Source organism: Hippocampus bargibanti, linkage group LG20 (assembly GCF_051943395.1).
Source record: "Hippocampus bargibanti isolate YZ-2025 linkage group LG20, ASM5194339v1, whole genome shotgun sequence".
NCBI lineage: Eukaryota > Metazoa > Chordata > Actinopteri > Syngnathiformes > Syngnathidae > Hippocampus > Hippocampus bargibanti.
The window spans coordinates 1,109,502-1,125,468 of record NC_142753.1 but is presented as its reverse complement, the minus strand read 5'-3'; the positions used below and the strand labels follow the sequence as shown (position 1 = coordinate 1,125,468).

The 15,967-nt window shown below is 41.3% G+C and overlaps 2 protein-coding genes and 1 long non-coding RNA gene across 4 annotated transcripts in view; 1 reads left to right on the top strand and 2 right to left on the bottom strand.

Annotated features, from left to right (window-relative positions):
• The window catches only part of asns (asparagine synthetase), a 50,950-nt gene extending 45,144 nt beyond the window's left edge, over window positions 1–5,806 (bottom strand). For both annotated transcript variants that reach the window (XM_089022813.1, XM_089022812.1), the window contains exons 1-4: window positions 5,672–5,806; window positions 4,318–4,468; window positions 3,811–4,236; window positions 606–923 (exon numbers count right to left, since the gene is read on the bottom strand). In XM_089022813.1, the coding sequence (XP_088878939.1) occupies window positions 606–923; window positions 3,811–4,236; window positions 4,318–4,468; window positions 5,672–5,689 (913 nt within the window). In that variant the 5' untranslated portion in view covers window positions 5,690–5,806. The remainder of the gene's footprint in view (window positions 1–605; window positions 924–3,810; window positions 4,237–4,317; window positions 4,469–5,671) is intronic.
• A 2,795-nt stretch (window positions 5,807–8,601) lies between these two features.
• Window positions 8,602–13,636, bottom strand: stmn1a (stathmin 1a). Its single transcript, XM_089022996.1, has 5 exons — window positions 13,501–13,636; window positions 11,743–11,783; window positions 11,489–11,661; window positions 10,316–10,507; window positions 8,602–10,235 (listed from the first exon to the last, which is right to left on the bottom strand). The coding sequence occupies exons 2-5, from the start codon at window positions 11,756–11,758 to the stop codon at window positions 10,158–10,160; spliced, it is 459 nt and encodes a 152-aa protein (XP_088879122.1). The 5' UTR covers window positions 11,759–11,783; window positions 13,501–13,636; the 3' UTR covers window positions 8,602–10,157.
• Window positions 11,792–15,172, top strand: LOC148882581 (uncharacterized). Its single transcript, XR_016118583.1, has 3 exons — window positions 11,792–13,090; window positions 14,799–14,897; window positions 15,035–15,172. It is a non-coding gene; the product is annotated as an uncharacterized LOC148882581 (long non-coding RNA).
• Window positions 15,173–15,967: the final 795 nt, after the last annotated feature.

Genomic DNA, 15,967 nt, shown 5'->3' with positions numbered 1-15,967 from the left:
ATCCCATGTCTTTGGGGATAAATTAAAGCACAGGTGTCAAACCCAAGCCCCGGGGGCCAAATCTGGCCGGCCACATAATTTTATTCGGCCCGCGAAAGCAAATCAAACTTGTGAAATTCCATGATGCTTGCTAAAATACAAACAAAAATGGCAAATTGGCCCATGTAAACCACAATACCAGTTATTATTTTTGACTTTGAATTTGAAAACTAGTTATTCATTAATTCTTTGTGCTCTCTCTATGTAATATGTGGAGGGAATTAAACATTATAATGGCGTTGCCAAATTCATAACGCCAAAAAAATATGACCAAAAAAATGATGTGGAGGGCCGGATTTGGCCCGCGGGCCTTGACTTTGACACCTGTGAATTAGAGTGTTGTATTCAAAGTCAAGTCAAAGTCAGCTTTATTGTCAAATATGCGAATATGCATGACATGCGGCACAGATGATTAACCTGCAATGAATGTTTTTTTGAAATGTAGGAGAAAACCGGAGTACCCGGAGAAAACACACACAGACACGGGGAGCACTGGGATTGACCGCAGCACGCCCGCGACCCTCGTGAGGATAAATTGGTTCACAAAATGGACGGTGAAAGCAAACTTGCCTGATTTGAGAGTGGTGAACATTTGCTCTCTATTGAACTGGTCACCACACGGTCAACAGCAGACAAATGTCCATCTCCACCAGCTGACTTGGAACCAAAAGCTGGAGCTGGCTTTATCGTTGGGACTTTCTCTTTTGAAATGTTGACGTGGCTTAAGTCATCTTCCCAACTTCCAATTGTGGCAGCAAGCATAGCTAGTTTGTCTCGTGGCCTTACTGGAGTTTCGGAGAATGTGATGGAGCCTGAAGTTGCTTTGACATTTGATTGATTTGTTCTCAGCGGAGACGCAGGCGCAGAGTCTTCGATGATCGGGTCTGGAATAGTGAAACACATTCGTTCGACAATGACAATCAGAAAGAAATAGATATAAACGTAGAGGTATGTGTATGAATGTGTTAAAGTAGGGACGGAACGGGCCTCATCCGCTGTTGTGAATGTGGCGACGTCTTCCAAGACCCCCTGAGCAGAGCCGAAGGTTGGATGGTTGCAAAAGCAGACAAAGCTCTAACAGGGTGTCCAATCATTTTTAAACAGACTGTGACGACACTAATGCCCATTTTCCATTAAGCCAGGTGTGTCCAAACGTTTTGCAAATGGGGCCAGATTTCATGTGTTAAAAATGTAGGGGGAGGGCAACCATGGAGCATGTTCTTTACATATAACAGAAATTAAATTAAATACAGTGATATCTTCGCTTGCGAACTTAATTGGTTCCCACAAAGTGTGTGTAAGGCGAAAAGTGTGTATTCCAAACATTAATTTCCCATAGGAAACCATTAAAATGAGAATAATCCATTGCCAGGTCCCCATAAAACATAATTTTAGACTAAATAAGCCTTAAAACGACACAAAATATACCTTATTTTATGTATAATAAATGTGCTATGGTATTGTAATTAAAGAAACAAACTGTACTGTATAATAAAGTCATTTTATTTACCTTTGTGATGGTCGTTGCTGGCTTGATGGAATGGATAGCTTTTTGCATAAAGTGGAGCTCTGGATTGCACATTTTAGAAGTCGATATTGCAACAGCAACCGTTGCAGGACAAATGTAGCCACAAGGGGGCACAAGCCAGTGTCTTATTGTGCCGGTCCCATGCCCGGAAAAATACAGGTGCAGGAGTGTATACAGAGAAAGAGGTTAGCAAAGAAGAAGTGGGACACGGAGAGGACGGACAAGAGTAGACAGCAGGTCAAGGAGATGCAGCGCACGGTTAAAGTAAAGGTGGAAAAGGCCAAACAAGAGGCCTATGATGACTTGTATGCTCGGCTGGACAGCAAGGAAGGTGAGACTGATCTTTACAGGCTGGCGAGACAGAGAAACAAAGATGGTAAGGACCTGCAGCAGGTTCGGGTGATTAAGGATAGAGATGGCAATGTATTAACAGGTGCCAGTAGTGTGATGGCAAGACATGTATCATGACTGTAAGACAGTTGTGAGGTCTGCTGTCGGTGTGACGGAGGAATTAAAGGTGGAGGTGGGACTCCACCAGGGGTCAGCTCTGAGCCCCTTCTTGTTTGCTCCGGTGATGGACAGGCTGACAGACGATGTTAGACAACAACCTCCTTGGACCATGATGTTTGCAGATGACATTGTGAACTGTAGCGAGAACAGGGAACAGGTGGCAGAGAAACTAGAGATGTGGAGATATCGCACTCGGGCCTGATGATTTACCAATCGAGGTATGGAAGTGTCTTGAAGAGGTGGTGGTGGTGTTGCTGACTGGGTTATTCAACAAGATCTGAGATGGTGAACAGATGCCTGAAGAATGGAGACGAACTGTACTCGTGCCCATTTTGAAGAACAAAGGAGACGTGCAGAGTTGTACTAATTACAGAGGAATAAAGTTGATGAGCCATGCAATGAAACTCTGGGAAAGAGTAGTTGAAGCTAAACTAAGAGCAGAAGTAAACATTTGTGAGCAGCAGTATGGCTTCATGCCAAAAAAAAAAAAAAAAAGAGTACGACATATGCAGTCTTTGCTTTAAGAATGCTGATAGAGAAGTACAGAGAAGGTCAGAAGGAATTGCATTGTGTCTTTGTAGATCTGGAGAAAGCGTATGACAGGGTTGCCCAGAGAAGAGCTGTGGTATTGCATGAGGGAGTCTGGAGTGACAGAAAAGTATGTCAGAGCGGTGCAAGCCATGCAAGCAGTGCCCTGGAAAGGATAGGAATGAAGGTTGGATAGGATCAGGAATGAGTACATTAGAGGGACAACTCATATTAATTATTCATATTATTATTATTAGAATGAATGTCTCTCTGTGTCTTTGTTCTGTCATATTGTCTCTATGCTGTCATATTTGTTATTTAGTTTTTTTTTGTTATTTTGACTTCAAGACGGCGCCACGAGAGTGGCTGCCTTTCCAGCAGCTCATGTATTTTGTTTTTCTACTTTCATTCCTTTAATCACTTTGCTGCTGTGAAATGTAAATTTCTCCACTGTGAGACTAATAAAGGCAAATCCAATCCAATCCAATATTATAGGCTTTGGAGAGAAAGTCAGACTGAGATGGTTTGGACATGTCCAGAGGAGAGAGAGTGACTATATCGGGAGAAGGATGCTGAGCCTTGAACTGCCAGGCAGGAGACCGAGAGGAAGACCGAAGAGGAGGTTTATGGATGTGGTCAAAGATCAAAGAGGACATGAAGGTAGCTGATGTGAGAGAAGAGGATGCACAAAAACGGGATAGATGGAGTACATTGATTCGCTGTGGCGACCCCTGAGGGGAAAAGCCGAAAGGAAAAGAAGAAGAAGATAGCAAACATGTATGCTTTCCTCTTCAGAACTATTTGAATCATATTCAGAACTGTATGTGTAACAAGAAAGCATATTCTCTGAATCTGATGCCATTGCTTTGATTCTCCAGCAAGGCAAGATGTCTTGGCGTGACGTCACGAACTGGGGGCGGGACTTTCTGAAAATGACCAATTCGCAGCTCAATTTTTTGCAGATTTTGGACACTTTTAAGTCATTTTTATGGGTGTTTCGCATTTGGATAAAAATATCGTACTGCGTGTTTTGGGTATTTTAGATGCTATCAAACATTTTTCTGATGTCAGTTAGGAAACAAAAAAGTGACATCGGTTGTCCTTTAACACCTGTAATCACATTTTGGGTGGTTTTTTTTTTCAATGTCATGCAGCCCTAGTTTTAAATCAATGTTGAATCTTGCTAAAAATGAATAAATACTGACCAGTGCCATCCCAGCATTTCCTCTGCTCAGCAAGCTTCTGTAAACGCGACTTCATACGAGTAGCAGGAGCGGAAACATCCACTGGGTCTTCAGCACTCTTCCGTACAACGGGGTGAACAGGAACGATGTCGTCCGTGCTGGACGTCTCCCGTTTGGGAGGAGCAGCCACAGTACTATTTTCTGACAAAGGCTGGAAAGTTTCCAATGCTACTGGTTGAGCCTCGACAAATAGTTGGGCTTCTGTACCTCCTGTGGAAGATGTAGATCGGGCACATGTTGGGACAATAGGGGGCTTCTTGTCTGTTGGGGGATCTGGGAGAACAACGATTGTTGGTTGTGTTTGACTATTTTTTTCCTCTGCAGGCTCAACATTTTCCGATGAGCATCTGCGTTTGGATGGAGATGGTTTTGAAGATCTTTGAGGAACTGGGAGAAATTAAAACATAAATAAGCCACGTACGATGTGGTTGTCAATTTGGTTAATTTGACAATAGTTATTTTGAATACCTTCAGCAATATTTGGATTGATAATCTCATCATTTTTGTCAGACAGAGGCTCTCGGGGTCTTTTCTCTATCTTTCGCTCGGCTGCATTGGGTCTCCCTGCCATCTTTTTCTGCAGGTTCTCTCTCCGAGCCCGTGTCCGCTCCAGCAGTTTCTGATTGGATACAAACATTTTTAAACGGTCACCGTGCAACCGTTTCTTGACATTTCCAAAAAGACAAAGTCAACACAAATGACATGTGAAAGCATGGTACGAAACACTTGACACGTTACATTGCGTGTATATATTTTTGGCCCCAAACGTAAACGTCATGCATCGATAAATAGTGATGGATACTGAGGCTTGGTACAAAAGTGATGTGTTTTTTTTTATTGCGGATCAACAACTTCTGCACTTTACTCTGTCCTCCATGTACTTTATGAGATGATCATCACTCCATAGAATCAACAGTGTTTGAGAACTGAATGTAATTTGAGGACTACGTATAGACCAAGCACTTGGCCTAAAACAGCAATTGACACGGTGTGAATTGATTTACAGCACAGCATCTACAAGTTGTGACACATTTTGTAGCAGCACAAAAATGCCTTCACCACCCCTCCAGAGAAAACATTTAACGTGAATCCACTGTGGTTAAGTCGTGACATTGATGGATTTGAAATGGCAGAGTGAGAAAAAAAAAACACAGTAAGGAGATAAATAAGCAAAGAGTGCCTTCAATTTGTCTTCAAAGACAGGATATACATTTCTTGCGCTAATGCCATCAGCGTGATTTGTGAGCATTGCCGTTTTAATTGAACAGCATTCTTTTCCCCGATCGTCGGATTCAAAATCCCTGTTAGGTAGTAAATTGCCAGTCTCGTCAAAATAACGACTGACGTGAGATACACTGTCTCTTACATCACTGATTTAACCTACACAATAAAGACGCAAAGGACATTCTACAGTTTCAGGTCTTTGATCAAAACACAGACGAAGGGTTGGGAATATTTTTGTAAACGATCGAAGATTGTGGATTAATGTATTAGACGATTCTAAAACGACGTTCAATTGACAAAATCTAGAAATACAACCTCTTTCGAAAAACAACATCCAAATTTCAAGTCACAAAATAGATGTTTCGAAACTGGTGTGCTTTGATTTGTCAGAATATACAAACGAGTCGTTCTCGCTGGTTTCGTGATACGTATAGTTCTTATTAAACCAGCAAGTTCGTATGCCATATTAGTCAAGTAATTATATGCGTAAAGACCTTCATAATATATGCACTTAAATGTGTGTCACAATCGCAGAAATGTAATCGCCATAGTGAAATTTGCTCACCCGTGTATCGAGAAAAACCATGTTTCTACTCACCTCGGTAAAGGGATCCATTGTGGCGAATAATGTGGCGGCTAATGTATATCTAAAAGATCGAATACAATAAACCGTACCAAAGGATAAGTCAAATAGAAGCGAATCTACCGACTAAAAGCCTTCCCTTGGTTTCTCTCTGTATAAAACAACTTGTGTTCAAATTCGAATTTTAGCGCCGACCGACTGCGCAGAATCCACAAAAGGTCTTTTCACCAATCACAGAGACGAATATTATTTTCAAGCTGAATCAGCCAATTAAAAGTAAGAGTGTTTGAAAAATGGTCTAAAGGCGGAAGTGGACGTGGAATTACATACTGCGTACATGCGCTTGTGTTTTGATAGAGGGTTGGGCATTGGGCAAACAATAAATAAATAAATAAATAAATAAATAAATAAATAAATAAATAAATAAATAAATAAATAAATAAATAAATACATACATACATACATACATATGTAACGGAGTTGTACACTTAGGTTATTAAATTATGAAGGAAGTGACGCAACGGCGCACAGTGTGGCACTATGTCCCGCCCATAGTTTCCAGAACAATCTCGAGGAGATTCAGGGTGAGTCGCAATTTTCTGTTGGTCTTGATTAACGCGCATTTTCATGACAATATCTTATTTTGTTTCCCCTTTTTTACTGTCTAGTGTTATCTAATTAGTTCCCTTATTCATTCGAGTCCAGATTACTTTTTGTGTCATTATTTACTTCACGTTTTGTCGAGTGGAACTTAGCTTCATAGTGCTTTTCTATTGCGCAGTTAATCACAAGACGAAACCCATGCGACTTCACCCATCCCTTCTGCCATACTGTGTTGCAGGTAATAATTGTTTCATTTCGTTTTCGTTGAACAATATTTAGTTTCTTGTGTCGTGTCTCATTTGCCCGTGAGTGTCCGTGGCTGGTTGAACTGTGCGCCAGCCATTACAAGCGCACCGCGTGTTCTGCTGAGTCTCCGCCCATGATGCGTTCAGGGACATCTTGTAAATAACAGTGAACTTGTGTTGTATTCTCTTTTTCTGTAAATAACCACTATACGATCACACGTTGTTAATTCTGTTTTGTTATCTACAATGTTTTGCATTTGAGAACAATCTCGAGGAGATTCAGGTTAATCACAAGACGAAACCCATGCGACTTCACCCATCCCTTCTGCCATACTGTGTTGCAGAAATAAAAGAAATAAAAAGACACATCCACGCGTCTCGTCTTCATTAATACGGCAGCATCGTGGAGATGAAGACAGTCACTGTTGTGACACCCGTCACACATACATACATACATACATACATGAATAAATACATAAATGCACTAGTAGTCCACCGCTCTGCAGTGTGCCTCAATGCCCAGTAAGAGGTGTCCATGTAAATTCACGTGTATACAAACAAATTTTTCCTATCGTTTTAACTGCCAAGTTGGATGATGACTAATGCTTCATTTACTGGAAAATCCTTTCTTTGTGCAATACCACACTGATGTCATTTCTAATTTTGTACCGTTCATGTTATTGAGTGAAAAACACAGATTCCTGATCAATCGCATGTATTTTATTTTGTTTTATTTTTGGGCATATTTACTGACGATCTATTTGGAGAGGTTGGACAGCTCCTGGGATGATGTTGGAAACATGCTGACTGTATATGCAGCGTCTATTTATTAGTCACACAATGGTTGCTGTAAACAAAGGTTTAAAGGACAACCGGCGCCCTCAGACAAGTTGTGTCCATAATTTGTAAAATCACTTCAAATGACTTCGACTGAGCGTATTTTACAAAGATTCCACCACATATAGCTATATTTTACATTTTAAGACTCGCGCTGAATATTCAGGAAGTCTTGTTTTGAGTTGGTGACGATTCCTGACGTGACGTCACGTCTGGAACGCCCCTGACCGAGAAAGCGACACACAATGCATTTTGGGTACTTTGTTTGCTCTGAAAACACCGTGTTGACCCATGTAGATGATGAAATTAGAAGGAAAACACAAATAACACGATGGTGAATCGTTGTGTGTTGCACCAAGACTACTATTTGATAATAGTTGACACAAATTCCCAGCAGACAAATCAGCCCCTTTCCAACGGAGCTTGTGCGCCATCTTGTGCATTTTCTGGGATGCTACATTGGAGTCCTGACGCCTGAAAAGGAGACGGAAGGACTTCTTTAATCGATTGCAAACGTTTATGCTTTCCGCTTCAGAACTATTTGAATCATATTCATAAGTGGATGAGTAACAAGAAAGCATCTTCTCCCAATCTGAAGTCATTGTTTTGATTCTCGAGCAAGGCAAGATGTCCTGGCGTGATGTCACAAACAAGTGGGCGGGACCTTCTGAAACTCTGCCTCTCCGAGGCCATTTTGAACACTTGAAGACACTTGAAGTCATTTTTATTGGTATTTTGCATTTGACACAAAATATCAGCCTGCGTGTTTTGGGTATTTTAGATGCTATAAAATGTTTTTCTGATGTCAGTTAGCAAACCAAAAAAAAAAAAAAAAAATTGGTGTCGGTTGTCCTTTAAACCAGTGTCAAAGTCATTTTTTGCCGCGGACCACATTGTCGTTATAGTTTCCTCTCGAGGGCCGTTATGAATTTGGGGAACCCATTAGAATGTTTAAATCCCTTCAAATATTACATATAGAGCACACAGCAAATTAATGAATAACTCGTTTTCAAATCTGAAGTCAAGAATAATGACTTTTCTTGTGGTTGACATCCAAAAATATGAAATTTTGGCTCAGATTTTAGCAATCATCATGGAATTTAACAAGTTTGATTTGCTTTCGCGGGCCGAAAAAAATGATGTGGCGGGCCGGATTTGGCCCGCGGGCCTTGACTTTGACACCTGTGCTTTAAACCTTCTTATGAAAGAAAAAACGTTTGTGAAGAAGCTCAGGAAAATAAACAGACAGTGAGGAATATATCAGTGAAAATAGTATATTTCAAAAGTGACGTGAACAGATGACATGCAGGTGATGAATATTTACTTGGCAATGGTCTTTTTATGTTTATTTTTATGCCGTACAACTAATACAAAAGTGAGTCATATAATTGAGATGTTGGAACGTCCGCCTAATCGCTCATGAACTTTTCACAAGTAATGCATTCGTTACTAACCAGGGCTTCAATTTACATGCTTCACATGCACAGTAGTTACATTAACAGCAAAATGAAGACATAGCAGGTGTGACAAAAAAAAAAAAAAAAAACACCCAGAAAAACTCGTGCTCCCTTTTATAATAAAAAGGAAACAAGTGAAACTTAAGACCTTTTTAAAACCACATGGAATCATCAGGTTTGGGATAGCGATGCAAGCGTACTATGTGGGTCATTTCAGAATTGGACGACATTTTGAATGCAGAATTCAAGAAAACTCAAGAATCACTTTTCGCCTACATATTCATCAATACCAGGTAATCAACGATCAAATGCTTATCCCATAACTTTAAATTAATAATAATAATAATAACAACACATTTCATTTCTAAGCGCCTTTCAAAACTCTCAAGGACACTTTACAGTCACAGGATAAAGTTTTTCTGTGGGTGAGCAGCGGAAATGACTGTCCGCGAGGACATTCATTTCATCTGTGCTGAATGTCATGCATATTAGCATATTTGACAATAAAGCTGACTTTGACCTTGTCATGATCTGGTTGGCGACCAATGGGGGGGCGCTGTCGGCCCCGCCTGCACCTGCACAGGTGCTGGTCGTCCCGATCAGATTGGCGACCAGCGCGTAGCGACGTCAGCCCTGCCGGCCGCCTCGCAGGTGCTGGTCGTTATAATCACTGACACTTAAAAGGACACCCGGCACGACCATCCGCTGTCGGTTCATTGTTTGCTGCTTGTTGGCTGCATGCATTGTGTATGTGTTTGTTTAACCTTGGCGGACTTTTACTTTTGGTCTTCTTTTGCTACTTTGTATTTTTTTCCATTCAGATGATTTTGATGTTTTACATTTTGTTCCTGCTGACTTTATTTGAATACAATTTGTCAAACAACCTCCTGCTCCCTCCTGACTGCTTTTTGGGATCCGCACCCGCCATCACCACCTTGCAAACCGTGACAGACCTTGACTTTGACTGATATTGTGTGTTGGCTACTTAAAATTTGATGGGTGAGATGTAAAATGTTTCTTTCATAACTTTGCTGCTGTGAAATGTAAATTTCTCCACTGCGAGACTAATAAAGGCAAATCCAATCCAATCCAAAATATCCACCAATCCTGGGATGACCCATACACATTTCATGAGCAACGGTGTTGAGGTTAATAGAAACACAAAATTAGCACAAGAACATTTGATAGGAATTTTAAAAATATACAAATTAAATTAAATAAAAAAACAATATTTTTCTGACTTCAAGTAGGAAGTGAACACGGGTAAACTTGTTCAGAACAACAACTGAAAAAAGGAGAATAGTAAATGACAAAACTGACATTGCATTCACATTATGTAATTCAATCTGTTGATGAAATTCAGTCTTCAGGAGTTTCTTCATCTGCGTTGGTTAGATTGGTTTCTTTATTTTTTCGGACCTCCTCCAATTTTTTGTCCTATTAAGAGGGGAAAAAAACATGAATGGCAACATTTTGGTGGCAAAATATCAATTCCAAAATAAAAGGATGCCAATTACTTTCTCCTTGAATTTTTCATTCATTGCCGCCTTCATTGCTGTGCGTTTCCCTTCGTTGGCTTCCATTTTTTGGTGAAGTTTCTCCTCTGCCATCTTGCTGAAATTGTTGTTCTCTTCCATAGCTTTCTGAAGCACTTCTTTCTCATGCTCACGTTTTTCTGCTAAATGCTTCAAAACCTCAGCTTCATGGTTCTGGAAAAAAAGGCGTTCATTCACCAATTGATAACTGGACAGTTTATTATGTTCACAATACAGCGATACCTTGGCTTACGAACTTAATTGGTGCCCAGACAGAGTGTGTATGGCGAAAAAGTGTGTATCCCAAAAATGTATTTCCCATAGGAAACCATTAAAATGAGAATAATCCGTTCCCAGGTCCCCAGAAAACATCATTTTCTACTTTTCTAAGCCTTAAAACTACATAGAATATACCTTATTTTATGTATAATAAATGTGCTATGGTATTATAATTAAAGAAATAAACTGTACTGTATAATAAAGTCATTTTATTTACCTTGGTGATGGTCGTTGATGGCTTGATGGAATGGAGTGACCGGTTTCATCAGCATTAAACACTTGAAGAGGAACGTAACCTTCTTCTTTCACCATCTTGAGGAATGATCCCTCGTAGGTGCTTTCTCTGCGATAATTTTATCTAGTTCCTCATCACTTGTTTTTAGCTGGGTTGATAGTTTTTTGCATCAAGTGTACAGATGGCTTGTGCGGGTTGTGAGTGGAGCCTGATTGATGGGATATTTTAACCTTGCAGTCTACACACTGCTTTTGAACTATCAAAGTTGAAACTCTCTCACTGTCGTCTCTTTAATGTTTAACCCCCCCCCCCCCTCACTGCTGCGTTCTTGACCAATCACGTGGCTTTAAACGAAGCCTGGGGGCGGGGAATAGAGGACAAAAACAATCGGCTGCCATTTTGTTGTTAGAAGAACGGGCTCGTTGGCGAACGACACATCACTCATTGAGGCAGCTCCGTGTACGAAAAAAAGTCCGTATGCCAAGGTAAAATGTTCATAAATGTAGCGTTCCTAAAACGCTAAGTTCGTAAGGCAAGGGGTTCGTAAACCGAGGTATCACTGTACTTTGGGATCGATTTTTAGCTGGCACTCATTTTTCTGGACCCCGCCGCGACAAACTGGCTACTTCAAGAACGTGCACCTTGCGTCTTTCTTCTGCAGCATCCAGCTTCCTTTGAATTTCCTCCAATGAGACATCTTTTTTCTTGGGAGGGGCCAACGGGAAGTCACCCTTATTGTCCGGAGTCGAATCTCCAAGGATAACCTCAAATGCTTGGCCAGAGGCCCGCTTGTCAAGTTCCTTGACCTGAATATCTATGGATTGCAAATGAATCAGAAAATCAAAACTATTCAGTCATATGATGAATAAAAATAAACAATATGTGACATATTCACCTTCTGATGATGCCATCTTAAAATGCTTCTTGTTGATTAACCTTAAGAAGATCAAATGTAGAAATTCATTACTGAACGCCAACCAAAATGCAAAAAAATGCAAAAAATGCAAAAAATAAAATAAAATACAATACAATAAAATAAAATAAAATAAAATCATAAGAATAAGATAAAAATAAAACAATAAATAGTCCAGAAAGTGCTGAAGAATGAATTACTCTGTGTCTTTGTGTTGTCATATTATTTATTTTGTTTTGTTTTTTTACTTTGTTACTTCTGGGTTGAGTGAACCCTGGCACGTGTGGCTGCCGCTGCTCACCCGCACAAAAAAATATCCTGTGACTGTACTGCGTTTTTGTGTTTATGATGTTTGTTAAAGTCATTCTAAGTGCCTTGCAAGCTGGGTCCGAGAGGACAGTCATTTCATCTGTGCTGTATGTCGCGCATATTTGACAAGAAAGCTGACTTTGACTTTGATAAATGAAATGTATTCTTATTATTAAAATGCAAAGGACTAGACGACTAGACCAAGCAGCACAGCATCTTTGAAATGTTCCAAAATGGCGGCACTCAATGGCCTTCTACAAAACTGCAGCCAACCACCGCCCATCTCCAACACAAACAAAAAAAAGAACAACAAAAAACGGTCTGGCATCAGTCATCAACAATTACCCAATTGAGACGCATTTGATTGTATGTCGTCAAAATGAAGCCCGCAGGGTGGGAGCAGATATTTTTATTTCATTTGGAGTGGATAAACGATAATATGTAAGAACAGCTTTCTCGATGGATAAGGGAGATAGGAACAAAAACATATTACATAATCCGATAATTAAGTACGTATTCACGTCTCGTGAATAACGTGGAGCAGCCGTTTCCTGTGATTAAATTATGGTTTGTGGAGGGATGCTCGCATGCTAAATCGCATATGAACAATGTAAAGATCGCGCACAATAAAAAAAAACATACACACGCACAAAAACATACATGTGTGCGCGTGCTTGCGTTCATGTGAACACACACACACACAAATCATCCTCACCCAATTTCAATCCGTGCCTTAAAAAGCAGCTAAACTACATGAAAAGCAAATTCCTTTATTCCCGTGACCCCATTAGAAAAGTAAAAGGCGGATGCTGACGGCGTCCATTTGCTGTTGACAATGCCTCTTTTACATGTACTGTTATTAATTTCTGGCGCGATGTTGAAGTTGTGTTATTCTACAGCGATGCTGATATTTTTGTCTCCCTCCTTCACTCCAGAGCAGAGCGAGACAATCGCCGCCAAACAAAGACGCCCTGACGGAGACTGCGATGAGCATCAGCAAACAAAAGACCGACTCACATCAGTGAGTGATCAGAATCACAACAGTTGTTTGCGTTCCCGTGGCGAAAAACAACACCGCCCCCCACACACCCACCCCCCAAAAAACATCTGGATTACTATTGCGAATCGGACAGTTTTAATTTAAGCAAAATAGCCTGCGCTAATTTCGACGTCAGATCCCCAAACGAAACGCGTCCCGACGAAGTGCACACAATGAAGTCTTTAGACAAAATGTCGCCTTGTACGGATAACAACAACTTTGACATTTTCATGATACGTGGTTCATATTTAACACTGGAATAAGCATTCAGACATTGCATTCGCCAACACAACGCAATAAATGTTTGTTTTGCGCGCACTTCTGTAATAACGCTAATTTGGGGTTCCATCTCTCGAATATCAGGCGAAAGCGGCATTGACGCATGCACTTACAAACGTGATCCCGTACGATGTGACAAGTGGGCTTCGCACCGGGTGTTGCGTGACCTGAACTATTCCGCACGAGTCTGGCACCGGCTGCCTGCCTGGACAAAATAGGCAATGTTACGGACGATTACGTCATCTCGCTTGCGCGACCATTGGTTGCTCATAATCCTTGTGTGCAAACGTGTACGCCGAAACAACTCATTTCAATTGACTTCAAGTCAATGTGATTCAATTGGGCGAAAGTGACATCATTTTCGCCTTTTGGGAGGGATTCAATACGTTGTAAAATGAAAATTGTCAAGAGCAGTACATTGGGGAGACGAAACAAATTCTCAAAAAAAATATAAAGAATTTATCAACATCGCAGGGTGTCACGTTTTGCAAGGTGGTGATGGCGGGTGCGGATCCCAAAAAAGCAGTCAGGAGGGCGCAGGAGGTTGTTTGACAAATTGTATTAAAATAAAGTCAGCAGGAACAAAATGTGGAACATCAAATCATCTGAACGGAAAAAATACAAAGTATCAAAAGTAGACCAAAAGTAAAAGTCCGCCAAGGTTAAACAAACACAAACACATACACAATGCATGCAGTAAACAATGAACCGACACCGGATGGTCGTGCTGGGTGTCCTTTTAAGTGTCAGTGATTATAACGACCAGCACCTGCGAGGCCGTCGGCAGGGCTGACGTCGCTACCCGTTGGTCGGCAATCTGATCTGGACGACCAGCACCTGTGCAGGTGCAGGCGGGGCCGACAGCGCCCCCCGTTGGTCGCCAACCAGATCATGACACAGGGATATCAATGAGAAGGTTTCTTCAGTCGTCATCTGTACAAATTTGAAGGTTTCGGACGTTTCGCCTCCTATCCAAGAGGCTTCGTCAGCGAACTAAAGTCTGACTGGTCGTATCGGCCCTATTTATATATCCCTAATGTCCAGCCATGGCGGCGCAGGACACAGCTATGATAGGTCCCTACTCTCAGGTTGGGGGGAGCAGAGGACGTCTCCTTGTGGCCCCACTGATTGTTCCTACATTCCTGACTAACGACTGGCCCATTTCCCCCACTCCCACCGGTATCACCTCATCAGCATTACGAATGTTGCCTAACCTGTTTTGCCTAAGCAGGCTGTTGTATGAACGATCCAAATTGAACCTCACCCCACCAGACCGCTTTAATGAAGGATTTTGTTGTTGTTGTTCAAATAATAAATAATAAAAAGAGCTGATTAAACTAAAGTGTGAATTCAATTTCAAACAGGTTTCGAGGTTTACTATATTTTTATTATTATTATGTATTTTTTGCAGACTGGCGTCAACCCCAAACACGTACAAGCTGCCCGAAAAGCTCAGAAAAAAACAAAGGCCAGCAGCAGTCTGACGTGTTCTCCAAAGAAAAATGCTGAGGTAGCTTTCCTGACACTTACAGTGAGACCTCAACTTACAAACACCTTATCTTACAAACTTTTCGTCTTAAGAGCGTCAAATTTATGAAAACTAAACCTTATAATAAGCACTATTTTCATAATACACACCCACCACAGATGACGGAGTGATCTTCGGCGGAAGCACACCACCGAACAGCGCTCCAGCCGGCGCTACTTTCCACACCCCCTCTCATTGAATGCACACGTCGATCGCCTCCTTGGAGCTTTTGGCTGATAATTTTACTATGATGGGACCGAAAAAAAAACCACCACAGGCTCGTGTTCAGCCCAAGAAGACACAAAATAAAATCACCGCCGCTGAGAAGAAGGAGATAATTGAAAAACACGAACGAGGTGTGTGTTTGTGTGACTTAGTGGCCGAGCACGGCTATGGTAAGTCAACCATTGCTACCATTCTCCGGAACAGAGAAGCCATCAAAGGTGCGTCTGTTGCAAAAGGTGTTTCCGTGCTCTCAAAGCGACGATCTCGGGCAATCGAAGAAGTTGAACAACTTCTGTTAATTTGGATTAACGAAAAGCAGCTATCCGGCGACAGCGTGAGTAAAGCTTTTTTATGCGAGAAAGCACGGCTAATTCACGCCGATATCGCCATGCGCCAACCTGGAAGTTCGGCGCTTATTGAGGATTTTAAAGCCAGCAACATCTGAGGGCAAGGAGGAGGAGATGGCTGCAGCATCAAGTGAGCTCATCAAGGCAATGTTGGCAAAGTGGAATGATGTGAAGGCTTTTACCGAACAGTTCCATCCAGAAAAGACTTTGGCTATGACAATCATCAACATGATGAACGATAATGCGATGCCTCAGCTTCGTAAGACCTTACAAGTCAGAAAGCAACAGGTGTCAATTAAGAGGTTTTTAATCAGCAAAAATGATGGAGTCTCCAAAGAAAAAAGAAGAGAAGCCACACCAGAGGTTAAGTTACCAACAGTCCTTATGGAAGGTGACTCTCCTTCCATAAGCCATCAACGACCATCAAAAAGGTCAATAAAACTTTCTTTTACAGCACAGTTTATTTCTTTAATTACAGTC